Source organism: Equus quagga, chromosome 2 (assembly GCF_021613505.1).
Source record: "Equus quagga isolate Etosha38 chromosome 2, UCLA_HA_Equagga_1.0, whole genome shotgun sequence".
NCBI lineage: Eukaryota > Metazoa > Chordata > Mammalia > Perissodactyla > Equidae > Equus > Equus quagga.
In genome coordinates this window covers 48,032,335-48,050,040 of record NC_060268.1, presented here as the reverse complement: position 1 = coordinate 48,050,040, position 17,706 = coordinate 48,032,335, and the positions used below count along the sequence as shown (strand labels likewise).

Genomic DNA, 17,706 nt, shown 5'->3' with positions numbered 1-17,706 from the left:
TTCAGCCATTTTGGTGAGTTACTCAGTTTTCCTGGGTTTCTCCCACGTATACACGTTATTAAACTTTTGTTTGTTTTTCTCCTGTTAATCTGTCTCATATCAATTTAACTCTTAGACCAGCCAGAAGGACCTAGAAGAGTAGAGGAAAATTTCTTCCTCCCCTACAGTACTTACACAAACCTAGATGGTATAGCCTACTACATACCCAGACCAAATGGTACTAATCTTATGAGGCCACCATCATATATGCGGTCCATCATTATCCTATGTGTTGCATCACTGTAGTAGTTGGATTTAGGGCACACCCCAATCCAGCATGACTTCCTCTTAACTTGACTATATCTGGAAAGACCCTGTTTCCAAATAAGGTCACATTCACAGGTGCACACATTAGCACTTCAACATATCATTCATTTTGGCGGGGGGGGGGGGGGGGGGGGGGACGGGGACGACAATTCAACCCACAACAGGTTCCTATTATTATGAGATAACACCAAAAGTCTAATGAAAATGTATCCTTCACAGATGAAGTTTGTGCCACCCTTTATCAGTTTGTGGGCAAGTACAAGAAAATTTTACTGGGCAGTACAAAGGTTGACATGTATTGAGCTGCTACCCTGCCAGGTCTTTTGCTTGGCACCTTGGTAATAGTAACAGCCTTGTATTAATAAAGTGAGCAAACCAGTTATCCTCATCACCTTAGCCAGTAAAAGAACTTATAGAGACCTTCATTAAATACATAGTTTTGTTATACATGGCCTATTTCAATAAAACCTGTCAAAGTTGAGGGGATTACTGCCTTGCTGAAGATGAGTTAACTTTTCTGAAGTTAATTACTGATAAGAACAGATACTACGCTTGATCTTAGCCAAAAGTCTGAGAAGCGATGAAGTTTGTTGCTAATAAGCCTTTGGAACACTAGGGGAAAGAAAACTGGAAAGTAAGTCAGATAGAAAAAAGGATGTTTTCTGCCACTTGTTTTGACTTGCTTGCTTCACCCAGCCTCACCCCTCACCAAGTAGAAACCAGAGATGTTTGTTTTGCTTGGGTGACCCAAGGTGCAAACACACTTATCACTGACACTTAGGGTTGCTATTGTAGGTAGATCCTTATTTCCAACCACTCTGGACATGTTCTATACGGTTATAAGATTGTTTTAGAATTAGAAATGAAAGAGATTATTTAAAGTCAGATGTCAAACACCCAATTTTTATAGGTGAAAGAAGACTGTAGAAAGTGACTTGACCAAGGCCATGCCACTATAGTGGGCAGCACTGTAAGCTCCATGAGAGTAAGGACCCTGTTTTCTGTGACCTCTGCAATCTCAGAGAGTAGCATGTGCCTAGCAGATAGTAAGTGCTCAGTAAATGTGTGCTGAGTGAATGAAATAATTTCAATAATGAATGAAACAAAAATACACCTCTTTTAAAATACTTTTTCCACTGCCATAATGACCTCCTATTTTTTAACAGATTTAAGATTCTCCATAAAAAGCTTCAGGGTAGTCTAACATATGTTCAGACATCATCATTTGTCCATGTGCTGTTAAACTTAATTATTTAAAAGAGAATTCTTTAGTTTGTGTTCCAGATCATCTAATAGCCTCAGCTTCTGCTCGCAACATTTTTCTGGTCTTTATACCGCTTGCAAATTAGGCAGGGGACGAGGAGCCACATCACAGATTTTGCTGCTTGTTCACCCAGTAAGGCTTTTACAATAGCTCTCTGGTCCCAGCTGTTGTGCTAAATTTAGGATTTTGGATTATCTGTAACTGTTCTTTCTGTCTCCCATTACCAAGGTTAATTGAGAAGTGATTGTAGAACAAGTAAAACCAGCTCATAAAAGAAACTACGTGATAACAGTATTCAATAATATCAAAGTGCAATCCACTGGGAGTTAACATTTGTAGCCATTACATAGATTAAGGAACTGTTGGCATTTGTCAGAAGTTTCATCTTCATGATGCCGGAACATTTCCATGAAAATGAAATGTTACCCTCCTGAATGTTCTGCCCTGTTTTGAGGAGATACAATCTTAAGAGTTAAGGCTGTTAATTGCAGTTGCACATGTAATTTTACTGTACATGTGAAAATATCTAGAAAATATTACAACTTTTTCATAATAGAAATTTCATGTATTTGATCTGAAGCCAGAAAAAGGGCAACTCCCAATCTTGTACTTTACAAAAACTTTTCTGTTGTAAAAGTAATACATACTCACTATAAAACTTTGGAAACCTCAGAAGGATACAAAGACTAAATCACCTTTAGACCTTATCCTTGTACTTTCCTGTTGTGATTTTTGTATGCAAAATTATTTCTAAAAAAAAAAGCTTTCTCTAATGAAACTAAAGAGCATTGCAAATTTTGTACTTCTCTTGTCTCTGTTTTGAGCTCACAACCCCATGTGTACTTGCCTATAAACTGAGTCGCTAATAGCTTCAGCCCTTGTTAGGCTGCTTTTTTTTAATTACAGCGGATCCTTCTCATCTGTTTGTGTCCAAGTGATGATACATCACAACACGAAACGTCATCATGTCACATTGTTAAAGCACAACAACAAAATTACAGCTCCCCAACAATAACACGGTGTCAAAAGTGTCCTCCTGCCATTAGTCAGTGTTTTAGATGCTATAAAAGTTATTTTTAGCACCGCGAGCTCCTCAGGAGTTTGGGTTCCGAATCTTACTAAAATCCCTAGTGATTTGGGAAAATTTAGGGTGAGGGGGGCTTCTCGTTCTTCAACGTCCCAATCCCTGTCGCGCATGGCTGCCCACTCTCCTGTCCTGGCCACCTTAGCCCCGGGTTCCACCGTGCGCTGCAATCCACTCGGGGCTCGGTCACAACTCTGCGCCAGCATCCCGTGTGCAGGAGGAGGAGGAGGAGACTATAATTATCCTCCACGTCTGGGGCAGGCCCTGGGCTGACATCTCCCCAGTTACCCTGTGCTCTAATAGCGCAGCTCCGACTCTTGGTCGCAGACGCGCCGCAGCCGGCTCCCAGCGCAGGCAGGAGCCGCGCGGCCGCAGCGCGCCGCGCCTCTCGGGCCCCCCTGGCACCGCCGGCCCCTCGCAGTCGCCCGGCACCTGCACCGCCACCCAGGCCCCCGAGTGAGCGCCCGGGGCGCGGGGGGCGTTGCCATAACAACCGGGAGCCCGCTGCGGGGGCCGCCAGGGAGGAAGTGACGAGCGGTGGGTTGGCTGTTGTTGGGACACGTGACCCGGGCAGTGTTTTGACAGGGCAAACAGCAGAGAAAGAGCTGGGCGAGCGAGGGGGACCGGGAGCTGGGGCTCCCGAGCTAGCGACAGCGGGCGGGCGAGGAGCTGGCAGAGGCGCGGGGCAAGCGGGCCTGCCGGGGCGGGCGAAGCCCGGGGGCCGCGGGGCTCGGGTGCGAGTCCGGCAGGGCGAGGGGCCGAGCGCCGGGAGCAGAGCGAGGAGGCGGCGGCTGCGGCGGGGGTGGATGGCCGCGGGCGCGCCGGGGCGCCGCGTCGGGCTTGCAGTCTCGGGCCCCCATGGTCCCCTAGCGCAGCCCCGGGGGCCGCTGTGCGCCGCGCTCCGCTCTCGCCGGCCCTGCTCCGCTCGTAGTCTCGGGTCTGGGGCGGGCGTGTGATGTGAGCCGCTGGGCGAGCGGCGGAGAGAAGTGCCAAGAGGAGGAGGGATCGGGGCTGGAGAGGAGCGCGAGTTAGTCAGCAGAGGTCGGCCGAGGGAGCCATGAAAACAACTCTCCGGCGGGGAGCGGGGCCGGCGCGGCGCTCGGGGCGGCGGGGCTGAAGGAAATCCGGGGCCGCGGCGGGACGGAAGGGGCCCGCGGGGCAGGGGCGGGCGCCCGGCTGGAAGCCTACCCGGGGCCGACCCCCGACAGGCCCGGCCCGCACGGGGCTGCGGGTGGTCCCAGCGCGGGGGTGGGGGGAGCGGCCCGGGTCGGCCGGGTGGAGTTCTTTTGGGGCTGGGGGCTGGGCTCGAGGAGATGCCTCGCGTTTCCTTCTGACCCCCTGACTGTGTGAACTTGGCCGCGGCGGCCGCAGGAAGGCCAGCCCGGGGGTGATCGCACAGGTGAGGCCCGCGGGGCGGGCGCAGCTCTTGGCCGGGAGCTGGGGGTCTGGAAGAGTTTCCTGCGCCCGGGCACCAGGTCGGAGAATTTCTAGACCAGCCACTGCGAGGGCCCACTGTTCCCAGCGGCGTTTTTTACAAAGGGGTTAGTTAGTTTGTGTTGCTTGACTCCTTTTTTTTTTTTTTCCCTTGCCTGTACCTCCGGGTTATAAATAGATCTTCCTTTTGCTTCAGAGACGCTGTGTCAAAGAAGGACACTTTGGCCTGGAGAGCAGGGGGGCGGGGAAGAGGGGTGTTCGGTCCGGAGGAGGTGGGGGAGGCGGTGCAGAGCGAGTTTTGCTTTTTTCAGACCTGCGATGGTGCTGTCACCGCAGTGAGTGCCAGGAAGAGGCCTAACTTAAACAGTAGTTTTCTTCCAAGGTCCGGGTGTTAGAGCAGGATCAGATTAATTTTATTTTGATCTCTTTTTAGCATTTTGAAAACGGAACAGCAGCCACGGAATCAGCGGCGAGCCTGTTGAAAGAACCCACGCGTGTATTTCACAGCACCCTGGGTGGAAATTGGATGTGAAAATGAAGCCAGACCGAGGTAAATGAATTATTTAAGTAGGGTTTTTTTTTTTTTTTCCTGTGCCCCATTTTAGAAGCGTTAACCTAATTGTGCGGCAGGATCAACTCTTTCTGTATTACATATGATTACTTGTTTCTATTACAGATTCCAGCTGGTGAGGTAGAGGAGGGACATGGAAAAGAGAGTTAGGATGTAGGTGGGAGGATAATTCTTCAAAAGAGTTTGCAAAGTAGTAGTTTCAAGAGAGCCTCTAGTGTAACTCAAAATGAAATTGTCAAGAATAGCATTTGTATCTGTTGCCACAGTACTTGGTGTCATTTTAGAGTTACATGACTCATTTTTAGATAAAGTCAATCTAACTTCAATTTTAAAGAAGTTTACAAGATTTTTCAACTTGAGAATCTGAACTTGATAAATTGAGAAAATTTAAGATTGAATTGACAAATACGATGTTATTACAATTACTGCTTTCATTTAGCTGAGTTTTGTGCTTCAGGCACACCCTAAATGTTTGCTAAGTTCTCTGGGATCTTACTCAGTAGATAATATATGGACACTTAGGGCCACTAACCTCCTTAGTGATAAGCAAATGTCATTTCCTTTCTATACCTGTATTTTCAGGGTTTATGAGAATTAATGTATCCACTGTATTTTTCAAGGACTTCAAAGGAATTGAAAACTTATTGGATTAGTGGCAAGGACCAAGTTTGGAAGATTTAATATAGTAGTAGTCAGGAGCGAAGGCTTTTCAACCAGATGGGGATTGGATTGGGAGGAACCTGGGAGGAAGAGGATTGTTGTAGTTGGTGGGGAGTTGGTCTAGATAACAGAGTTCCTTCCAAATCTGAGACTGTAGGATCGGAAATGTTAATTTATCCTCATATGAATTTGATGCTCATTTTTAAAAAGATAGGGATTAAACTGGTTATTTTTTTCACATATTCATTTCAAAGTGGGTTAGAAAGACAAGTTTCCTTTTTGAGTTAAAATATGTCTTTGGTAATCGTGTCTTTTAAAATGCACTGGGAAGAAGGTGGAGAAAGCCATACTTAATTTAGTGGTTTGATTTAGTTTTAAGTGTTTGTTTCATAAAATCAGCTATGTATACATGAAGTATTAGCAAGTGTATTGCTACTAAACAAATTACTTGTGTAGAATGCCATATTTAGACTTTTAGATTACATCAGTGACTTTGGGAAAATGTCACCAAGGTCAGTAATTGCATCTCAGAATAAACAAGCAAATAAAATCAAAGTCACTATTTGTTTTGGGTTTCATTGTTGTTAAAAGTTGCTTTAAAGTTGTAAGCAGTTTGAAAAACAGTATTTGCCCACAATCTCTATTTTAACCAAAACTAGTACTAAACACGATAAAATGTTAGTTGTCTACTGATGTAGATTACTAGAGGAAAAAATTAATTTATTCATCAAGACTCCTAAAGAAGTGACCCTTCTTCCTTTAAAATTGTACCTTTCTTTAGCGTTATGATATAAAAACAATAAGATTGCAAGTTCAGTATTGTGATTAAATTTCATAATAATAATATGAATCTTTAGGCCCGAGGCTGGCTTTCTTTTAACCAGGACCCAGAGTAAGTAGTATCTTTTACTTGCAAAGTAGAATAGAAATATTGAAATAAACATTTTACAAAACACACTTACTGTTACTGTGTGCAGTGTGGTCTTGTATTTTCTGTTCTTTTTCTATTTTTAAAAATTGCTGTTACGACCCATTGAATTGATTTCTTGACCTGCAGTTGGAAAGGCAGTTATGGGCTACACTTAGATAGACAACAGTAATACTTCATTTTTTTTCTACTTTGGTGTCTAAGAAACTATTCTGTATGAGTCATTTTTCTGGATAATTGAAATGTCATTCTTTAAATGCCAAAAATAATTTGAGTTGTAATCATATGTGGATAGACCTCTAAAATAGTAATGCTTCCTTGCCCTTTAAAAAAATAGATGAATATACAGAGTCAATGTAGTTTAACCTTTACTTGATGATAAAGGGGCGTTGTTATGAATTTCAACTTTGTACCCTGTCGTAATCCAGATATGCCCTAAAGAAGTATTTAAATTTATGAGATTGGTTTTTGGCCTCTAGCTTGAATCACTTCAGCCTTTTTTTTTTTTAGATCTGATTTTTAAATTTCCATGCTGTCAACAGTCTTTATTAACATGCTTATTCTTGCCTCTTGTTAATTTTACTGCTTTTAGTTTCTGGGCTAGAGAACTAGATAACCATGCATGACACTGAGTTCTCTCTGAAATGGGAGTCAATAGGAGAACCTTTCAGCTGTTCCTTCAGAAGCTGAGTGTAGAGTGTAGGGTTCAGGTGTAGAGGCTCTGAGACATTTGCTTTTATGGGCCCCAGCTGTGCTCCAGAGCGTTTCTAAAGAGGCACAGTAGCAGCCCCTTATTCTGCATGATTGGGGGTGGTAGTTGGTTGGCTAGTCAAAAAAGTCAGCTTCAGTGAGGAATCATAAAAGGGAATAGCCTTAATTATTTCACCTGTCTTTTGATGTAGGCTCAAGGCCCTTTTTGGGGGGTGAAATGGGTCTGTTTTTCAGAGCTAAATATGATCTTTTTTTTTTTTTTTTTTTTAATGAGGGAGATTGGCCCTAGGCTAACATCTGTTGCCAGTCCTCCTCTTTTTGCTTGAGGAAGATTGTCTGTGAGCTAACAGCTGTGGCAGTCTTCCTCTATTTTGCATACGGGACACCACCACAGCATGGCTTGATGAGCTGTGTGTAGGCCTGCAGCCAGGATCTGAACCTGTGAACTCAGGGCTGCCGAAGCAGAGTGTGTGAACTTAACCACTATGCTACTAGGCCAGGCCCTGATCTTTCTTGTGTAAACCACACCAGTAGTGTACTACACCTAAGATTTCTGGTTTTGATTTCTCTAAGGTAGAATAAGACTCAGCAGAGCAATCTGTGGGTGGAATCTTTTATATTTAAAAAAAAAATGTCGGGCTGGCCCAGTGATGCATCAGTTAAGTTCACACGTTCTGCTTCGGTGGCCCAGGGTTTACCAGTTCGGATCCCAGGTGTGGACCTACGCACTCCTTGTCAAGCCATGCTGTGGCAGGTGTCCCACATATAAAGTAGAGGAAGATGGGCACAGATGTTAGCTCAGGGCTAGTCTTCCAAAAAAAAGAAAAATTGAGGTGCTGTCCCAGTGGCATAGTGGTTAAGTTTGCGTGCTCTACTTCAGCAGCCTGGGGTTTGAGGATTAAGATCCTGGGTGGGGACCTACACACTGCTCATCAAGCCATGCTGTGGCAGTGTCCCACGTATAAAGTATAGGAAGATTGGCATGGATATTAGCTCACAGACAATCTTCCTCAAGCAAAAAGAGAAAGATTGGCAACAGATGTTAGCTCAGGGCCAATCTTCCTCACCAAAGAAAAAAAAAATATATTTTTTAATGTTTCACACAATTTTATAGGTGTCTTGCATACACCTCGTCAACAAGAATTTTTTGGGGGGGAAGGGGGACTATAATGTTCATCAAAATTATTGGTTTATGTAACATTTAAATAAATTAGTTATTAAAGAGTGGCATGAACAGATTTGGGAACAAACACCAGAAACTGGTTAAGCATACAGTGCAACTAATAGACACAAAAGTGTGCAGTCAACTAGAAAGTACTCTATTAGCTGCTGGTGTCTGTCAGTTTGCTTTTATGGAGGGTATGGAAAACATTGGTCAATCTTGCTAGTTGGTTAAGTGAAAGTCAGTTAGGAGAGCTTCTACTGTACCTTCAGATAATTAAGATGTTACTGTATAGTGTGACAGATGCATTTCACAGTGGTCAATAGTATTTTACAGGGGGTGGCGCAGTGGTTAAGCGCGCATGTTCTACTTCTCAGTGGCCTGGGGTTCGCCAGTTCAGATCCCAGGTGCGGACATGGCACTGCTTGGCACACCATGCTGTGGTAGGCGTCCCACATATAAAGCAGAGGAGGATGGGCACGGATGTTAACTCAGGGCCAGTCTTCCTCAGCAAAAAGAGGAGGACTGGCAGTAGTTAGCTCAGGGCTAATCTTCCTAAAAAAAAAAAAAGAAAAAGTATTTTACCATAGTCTGAGGTAAATCTTTTTTTTTTTTTTTTAATTTTTAAGCAGTTATATAACATTAGTTAGGCAGTGCTGCCAAAGATGAGTCTTTGATGTTATCATTAGCACAGGCTTTGGAATCAGACCTGTATTTATATCCTTGTTCTATTACTTGTTAGCTGGATAATCTTCATCAAATTACTTAATCCCTGACAGTCTCAGGTTTTTGTCTGTAAAATAGGGCTAATTCCTTCTTCTCATAGTTGGAATGACATATGACAGTGGTTGGCACATAGTAGATATTAAATATGATAACTTTTATCATGTTAAAACATTACAGATGCTTACGGGTTGGTCACTTATGAAATATGTTCAACAGAGGTAAGGAAATAATCCAATGTGCAGTAACTAATACTATTTTGTTTTATATTCATAGTGTTCGACCTGCTAAGGCTCAAGCAGATTTAATAAGCTTTTAATGTATAGTTATCTGAGAAAATATAAAAGCTACAAAAGGATGCTTGACATATATGTGTAATTTATTTCTTTATACTGTCATTTGTTATTACAATTATGGCTTAACTTGTAGGGGTGAGATGAGTGGACTAAGCTTCTAGGAATAGATTTTTAAATGCTCTTACCTGCTGACTAGAGCTGGGTAGCTGGGGAGGTTAAACAATGTTACTCCACCTTGTACTTAAGGATGTAAAATATGGACCTGGTCTTAGATAGGTATTGAATATCCAGTGTTCAAGAGAAGTCTAAAGTGTGATCTTTGTGTAGAAGTAATTAAAACATTGTGTTGTAAATGTGTGGTATTTCTAATTTTGTTTATTTTTGAATGAGTGCTTGTTTTTTTCCCCTATAAGGACATATTTCAAAATAATAGAATATAAGCTTATGTTTTGATTTCAAAAGTCCCCAAAGTTTCAGATGTCTTAAATTTGTGGTATTGTACAACAATCTGAGTAGAATCAAAATCTTTTTCATTTAAAAGATAAATGTCAGTTTGCTATGCTTTGTGCTTTGGTTAAAAAAAAAAAACTTTTCCTAGTAAATCATCAATAAATTGATAAACATACTGTGTTTCAATTCATAGTTGAACACATATTGTAGGCTGTTTATGATTCTTAAGTAAAAACTGTTAGTTCGAAACCTGTTCCACAAACAAAATACCAAACAATTTGATTTTTTTGAGGTTAAAACCGAGAGGAGTGCTGTCTTTGTTTTTTTCCCCTGCTCTAGATTGAATGTTTCTGTCCACCCCCCCACCCCCACCAAATTCATATGTGGAAACCTTAACCACCAAGGTGATGGTATGAGGAGGTGGGGCCTTTGGGAGGTGATTACGGGCTGAGGGTGGAGCCCTCATGAATGGTATTAGTGCCCTTATGAAAGAGGGCCTGGAGAGCACCCTCATCCCTTCCACCATCTGAGGTTACAGTGAAAAGTCAGCCATCTATGAGGAAGCCTGCTCTCACCAGACACCAAATCGGTTGGTGCCTTGATCTTGGACTTCCCAGCCTCTAGGACTGTGAGAAATAAGTTTCTGTTGTTTATAAGCCACCTGGTTTATGGTATTGTTATAACAGACCAAACGGATTAAGACACTCCCTTTTTGATTATTACTAATTTAGGCTTTAGCCTTGGTATTGCGGCAGCTTATGAACTTACCTATAGTATAATGCAACCCTGTTAACCTCAAACAGTTCCTTCCCGGGCAATTGAGATAGGAGGAAAGAGTGGTAAGGACTAGAAAAAAAAATAACAAAGGAATTAGTTGCGTTGCTTGCTTGCTAAGAATAGTTCATTGTTAGCCAACGTAAATCAAACAAGAGAAATGACAGCTGGTGGAAAAGAAAAGCAATATTGAGTAGATTAAATAGAGCAGCCTTTTGCTGAATTTCCAGGTGGAGGTGGCAGTGGTAGTATTAGTAACAATAGCCAACGCTTGTCCATGCTATGTGCTAGGCACTGTTGCAAACAGTTTCATATATAACTCATTTAATCCTAACAGTTGCTCAAGGAAGTAGGTGCTGTTGTCATCTCCATTTTATAGATAAATGAAACTGAGTCACGGAGAGAGGTTTGGTAACTTACCCAAGGTTGCACAGCTAATAAGATAGCTAGCCTGGACTTGAAGTAAGCTCAAGTACATGCTCTTAACTGGTAACAGTAAGTTATGTTAAAATATCGTAAGATATTGGGACCAAATTGGTTTAAAAATGGGCTTGTGCAAAACTCAAAACAGATTTGGTCAGTATTATGACCTTGGAAAGCTGCTTACCTTCTCCATACCTCAGCTTCTTCATCTGTACAATGAGGGGAATAATACTACCTTGCCTTAGAATGATTTTGAGGATTAAATAAATTGATTTATGTAATGTGCTTGGAACAGTGGCTGGCACATAGTAAACATTCGAATGTGAACTGCTGTTGTTATTATTGGACACATTCTAAATTAAGAAGAAGTCAATCATTTAGGGAGCTCTGGGGAGGACAAAAGAAAGGGGCTGATTCAGCTGCACATGTTTTCGTGTGCTCACCGTAATCTCAAGTCAACGACTGGCTGCTGTTGATCTGTCATCCGTTTACATTGATGAGTCTTGATGCATCAGTAGCTGTCAAATAATTGCTAGTTTGAAACAACTTCTGAGACTCAGATACTAAAGGGATTGACAGAGAGTTTCCCTGTCTATGTTTTTTGCCTGTCATCCAGTAAGAAGGAAATGATTCAGTGGATGGAACACTGTCATTTCTTTGAAGGATGAGAAAAAAGATAATTGGAAGGCAGAATTGAGAGGCTAATGTGTATATAGGGAGAGAGACTTAAAAGTTGATTTCCTTCTCAAAAGATGAAGAAACCCGTGGGGTCTGAGGATTCAGCATCATGAACAAGTATAGAAAAAACATTAGTGGTTAAATGAAGAACATTTATATTTATTTATTCCTTTGCCCTTCTCAATTTTGTATCTAATTATGGTAATGTTTTTTCCCCCATTTGAGGCTGGGGATTTTAAAAACTGAGGGAATGTTAAACTTAGAATAACTTAATACTTTTTTTTTGGTAATGAAAAAGCAGAATGGTAATACCTGGAAACAATACTTCTTTCTCAGAAGGTAAATCAAAGTCAGTTTGTCAATAGCTAATTCTGTCTTTGCTCAAATGGGTGAAAAATCAGAATAGTTTCTTGATTAAGTCAGACTTTCTTATTAACTGAAACTGGATCAATGGATAAAAATGCCAGGAGCTAGTAAAAATATTAGGTAATAATCCATGTGTAATACCACAGACACCTAGCAATAATCTGAGTTGAGTTTTCTCATATTTTGCTATCCATATAAAAGATACTCATCCAATGAAATTATAATAAGGTCTTTTGCATCTCTTCCCCTTGTTCACCATGCCAAGCCCCACTGACCACCTGTTAGGTTTTTGATTACCACTCAGGCCCTTATATGTACTATTTGGCCTAAAAAGCCTTTCTCCCCGGTCATCACATGAGTAGCTCCTTGTCATCTTTTTGATCTTGGTTTAAATGTCACATTTCAGAGAGGCTTTCTCTGACTGCCCTATGTGAAGTGCTCAATTAATGTTAGCTGTTGCTATTGTTCATTAAATTAGATGTCCTTTGTTGTTCTGTGTCTCAGCAGTCTGTTTCCTTCATAGCATTTTGTTTGTTTATTATCTGTCTCCACAACTAGATTTTAGATTCCAGGAGGCCAGGTGCCTTGTCTCTTGTTCACAGCTGTATTCCCATCACCTAGCAGGCAGCCTTAGACGTGGTAGGTGCATAGGAGGTGCTTAATATATATTTGTTGAAAGAATGAATGACTAGTATGTTTCAATGTTTGTGGAGCAAATAAGAGTACAAGCAGATGGTTAGCAATCATTGCTTGTTTTACTGACACCAGCTAAAATTCTGCCAGTTTAGGGAGTTGTGCGAATTATTGACTATTAGGCTATTACCACAACTTTATACCCAATTTTTTAAAAATAGATTTAAAATACATTTGCCCATAACTTACTTTAAAGGAAAGTTATATTTTTAAATTGATTAAATCTCACTGAATTGGAAGAAAGCACTGTAAAATAGGAGTAGGCAAAAGCAGTTTGGTATAGGTGGTCCCCAGTTTTTATACATCTGATTAACAAGGGATCCATACAAACATTTGCTGGAAGCTCTCTGTCCTCCATCCACCATGCTGAATTTGTTCCTGTTGCTGTTTCTCTGAGAAAGAGAGAGAGAGTCAATTGGTTGAAGAACTTTAGGTTTACAAGAAGGTTAGATAGATTAGTAGGAAAAAGACTCAAAGGATTTAGAGTTTAGATTTGGGACCCATTCTGTCACTTAGAGGTTCTATGACTTGGGTCAAGTCCCAAACTTACTTTCTCATCTGTAAAATATATCAGGCCCAAAGCGTTGCTTCTGAGCTTCAGGTCAGCTCTTGTGTCAGAGAACTTTGTAAGCTATGAAGTGCTATATGTATGTTGACTAGTTTGCCCTGTGGGTGGGAACGTTTGACGTAGATGAGCAAAGGCCAGGCACTCCCGAGCATAGCTAGCTGCATCTTAGTTGGGGCCACTCTGTCTATAAACATCCATTCACACAGTGCCTGATTTTTATTATTTTTGAAGTTTTCTCTTGTTATCCCGACTGAAATTATACCAACTAGGAATTCATTTAGATTAATAAATATATATTTAATTATACATATTTGAGGAATATTGACATGATGGCCATATTTTGGTATAAAATTAGCCCAAAGGGGTCCTTCTAAGCAGCATGCTGTAATGCAGGAAGACTTGAGACCCTGAGGCTTAGATGGAAATTCTAACTTCAGCATTTACCAGCCAAATGACCTTGAGCAAATTATATTGCTTGTTTAAACTTCAGTGCTTTTTTCTTCTAACACCATCAACCTTAAGGATTGTGGGAAAGATGAACTGAGAACCTGTGGGTCAGCACCTAGCATATGCCTGGCACAGGGTGGGGATTGGTGTTTTACTTCCAAGGATACACAACTTGGATCAGCTGCACTGGGGAAATGAGTGTATCAGTGCTCTGTTGCGAAGATTTGTCATAACACGCCTGAGAGATCAACAAAGCCTTATTGTATCACTTTGAACCTTGTATTCTGCAGTATACAACTAGAACTCAAAACCAGCCTTGAACTACACATCTGTAATGCACATGCAGTGGGAGAACGAAAGTAGGTAATTGGAGCAAGCCGACTATTTCTGGGTGATAATACACCGTAATGAGCACTTAGGGCAGAGTCAGGGCAAGGAGATTGGGGCGAGGGTGAACATGAGAAGGAGGCTGATGGAAAGTACTGGAGTGGTGAGATGGTGCACCAAATTTCTTTTTTATTTATTTCTGAATATTACCTAGGATTGATTCAGTGCCTGGAACGCGGCCCTTTGCTTCTGTGACCCAGAATTTAGACTTGTTCCATGATGCTACAAGTAATGGCCATTATAGGTTTGGAAACCTTTAATAGACTAGCCTGGGAATCCAGTCATAACTCTCATTTATAAATAATAATATTTATTCCAATTATGACCATTATTTGGACTTAAAAACCTATCCCTTTTGGAGAGCATAACCATTTGTAGTTGGGGATTAACATTTTAAATTAATATGAAGTTTCCATTTTTTTATTTTCCTACTTACCAAACTCATATTCATGAATGGAATTAAAATTTGGTATCAATATCTGAAATCAGACCATTTATAAAACTTTTTCCTGACATCTAGAAAATTCCTTTACATTTTTTAACCAAATCATTAGTTTTCTTTTGTGAAGAGATATCGTGGTTTCTCATATTATCTAGCAGGTTATTTCTACTTAAATTTTAATAGTAAGAGAATGTGTAACTTTAGCACTTAATATTGGCCAATTGCTTTTTGTTTTTGAGGTTTTGGTCTTAAAAATAACTTTAGGTTAAAGTTCTATATCATATTTGGTGTACTTGACAAAAGGAAGCTCATATACAAAAAATTTTCATTTATTCATTTTAAAAAAGAATTAGCCATAGGATTTCTTCAAACTTCCTTACATGCTTACTCTGTAATTTACATCTAAATTTTTTAAAATTTTAAACCCACGGAAGAGTTGGAATCATACAATTAACATCCAAATAGCTTTTCATAGATTAATTGTGAACATTTACCACTTTTGTTTTCTCTCTTGATAGGTGGGTAGGTAAGTAGATTAGACAGACAGCAGGGGATTTTGGGGTTTTTTTGTTTTTTGTTAGAATTTAAGAGTAAGTTGCAGACATCATGACACTTCAACCCTGCATACTTCAACATGGAGCTGGCTGGTGAAAGCTGATTGTCTGCATTTCCCCCAGCTCTGCATCAAGTTGATTGCCTGAACTCAGCAATGGTGGCAGTATTTACAGCATGGAAATTGGCAGTGCTACAAACCAGAGCTTTTTTTCTCTGCAGAACCAGTTGTTAAACATTTACCACCATACCACTCTGTGTATCTCCTAAAAATAAGAACATTCTCCTACATACCTGCAATACAGTTACACACTCAAGAAATCTAACACTGGCCCAATATTAATATCTAATATACAGTTTGTATTCATGTCTCCGTAGTCATCCTGGTATCATCTTTAGTCACATTCCGTTTTAAGGAAATATGTTGCTTCTTGTTACAGAAAGGGAGTTAGACCCTGATGTTGGACAACATTTATAAAGGTTTTAGAGTACCCCATAAGAATATGTAAAGGTAGAAGTGAGTAAAATTATTGGCTTTTGGGGAAAAAAAATAGGTCATGTAAATAGGACAGTTAATTAAGATTTTACCAGATTTTTCTTTATCTTATTTAGCTTTAAAAAAAATATTACTTGGACAGAGTGGGTTTAAGAGAAGAATGAGTACTGATGAAATTCCAAGATTTTTTTTCAATTGAAGAAGAATTAATATTTTGAATTCTATTTGCATTGGGAAGAATTATATTTTTCATCCTAGAGCCTCAGGCTGCCTTTCTGACCTCATTCTACGGTTCCCTGTACTAGGAACATTGGTCTTGCTGTTCTTCAGTCGCCACAAGCACATTGACATCGTGGGGACTTTACATTTGTTGTCCCCTTTTGGAATGCACGTCTTGTGACTCTGTCCTTTACTTCATTTGACTTTGTGCTCAGCTGTCACCTTCTCAGAGAAGCCTTCCCTGACCCCCCCCATCAAAACCACTCTAGCTCTTTTATTCCGTCTTCACGCTGCGTTACTCCTCTTCATAGTCCTTATCACTGCTTGCCCTGATTTTCTATATTTATTTATTTGCTTTTTTGTCTTTCTCTCCAATAGGAACGTAAGCTTCATGAAGGCAGGGACTTAGTGGTGTTTGTTCACTGCTGTTTCCCCATGTGTGGACTGTGCCTGGCATTTAGTAGCTGCTCAATAAATATTTATTGTTGAATGAATGCTGTATGCATTTTAGTATTTTTGTGATGTAGCATAAAACTTATTACTGGAAAATTTTATGCATTCTTTTTCTGTAATTTTTCTCCTTTTGTAACCCTAAGAATTAATTCTCCAGTGTCAAATGGGGATATTTATGCTCACTTCTCAAGGTTATTGGGGGATCAAATGAAATAACTACACAAAGAAACCTAAGACATTTGATAACTGAATGAATGGTAGAAATAATGTCTGCTATCAGAGTTCATAGGGAATAATTAATTTCAGCTGGGATGATTAATTTCAGGGCAGAGGCTGTCTTTTGGCAGAGACAGTAGCTGCACTGAGCCTTAAAAGACAGGTATGATTTGGATAGATGGAAATTTACAGAGATTGAGACGGGAGGACGGGAGGAGAGGACGTTCTGAGCAGTTAAGATGGTCAAGGGATAGCAGGTAGACTAGTAGGAATTGGAGGGGTTACCTGGGAATGGGGGAGATTAGAGTTTTGAATGTTAAGCTAAGGTGTTTGGGATTCATTCATTTGATAATGGGGCACTATTAAGTAGTTTGGTATGATTAAAGAGAACTTGTTGGAAGGACAATTTGGCAGTATATTTCTATTTAATTTCATTACAAACCAGCACAGAGATATTATTGAATATCTGACAACCCTAAAATCAGTTTTTTAGCTCTCAAAATTACATTATGACCTGCTATTATAAAAATTACCTGACACTCATCTCTACTGTTGGCTCATCTTTTTTCTTCTCCATTTATTTTCTCTTTGCCACCACATTTGTGTTATATGAGGGATTAGTGTTCCCTTTTATGAAAATTCTTGGGAATATTAACATGGCACGTAATACTGACAACATCATAGCTATTGTTTTTGATACTCTCGTCTGAGTAGTCAACTGCACTATTTATTTTAAAGTAGCTGTGTGTTAAAACAAATAGGAGAAAAACAGGGTGAAATTGGAGATTCCTTCTCTCATTCCAGACAATTGCTGGCAAAAACTTAAACTCTGTGAGATTAGAGACCCTTGCACCTCCCAACTTCACGTTGGCTATAAGAGTAAGGAGACTATGAGCGTGAGAGTAAAAATTGTTTCTCTGGGCACGCGTGTTCTTCTTAAGTTGGTATACTTGTGATTTAGAAATTGAGATAAGGAAGCATACTGTGCCTTTGAGGAAGTATATTCAAATCTTGGTAATTAGTGTGTTGATTGAATGCTGGTCCTGGAGGCATATTTCTATAGTCCAGCGTATAACAACCCTGGCCTGTACTTTTTCTTGTAGCTTGTGTTGCAGAGTTCACCTGTCTGCCAGGGGACTCGGAATGGCCAACAATGAAAAAAAGAAATCCTCAGGTTACATAGCGGTACAGGTGCATAGTGGTTACATAGTGGATTAAATTCCATTATGAAGAGCTCAGGACATGAAAATGCTTTCGTTATTCTGAAATTACTCTCAAAATCATGCTATTGCTAGAAATCAGAGTTGGAAAGGTCCTTAGAGAGTGTTAGTCACGTTCATTTTTTTCATTTCATTTCAAGGCCCCGAGAAAAAGAAGTTAACCTGTCCAACTACAAAAGTAAA

At 40.5% G+C, this 17,706-nt stretch overlaps 1 protein-coding gene and 1 pseudogene across 9 annotated transcripts in view; one reads left to right on the top strand and one right to left on the bottom strand.

Annotated features, from left to right (window-relative positions):
• Window positions 1-786: 786 nt before the first annotated feature.
• On the bottom strand, window positions 787-888 carry LOC124236504 (uncharacterized; annotated as a pseudogene).
• Window positions 889-3,016: 2,128 nt separating this feature from the next.
• The window catches only part of ATOSA (atos homolog A), a 90,077-nt gene continuing 75,387 nt past the window's right edge, over window positions 3,017-17,706 (top strand). For 3 of the 9 annotated variants that reach the window (XR_006887647.1, XM_046654816.1, XM_046654817.1), the window contains exons 1-2: window positions 3,271-4,195; window positions 4,522-4,638. Coding sequence is in view for 6 of the 9 variants with exons in the window: in XM_046654816.1 (XP_046510772.1) it covers window positions 4,623-4,638 (16 nt within the window). In the remaining 3 variants the exon portion in view is untranslated. Of the gene's footprint in view, window positions 3,192-3,270; window positions 4,196-4,521; window positions 4,639-17,706 lie in introns of those variants that run through there. The other 6 variants (XM_046654814.1, XM_046654815.1, XM_046654811.1 and 3 more) reach the window with 4 other exon arrangements.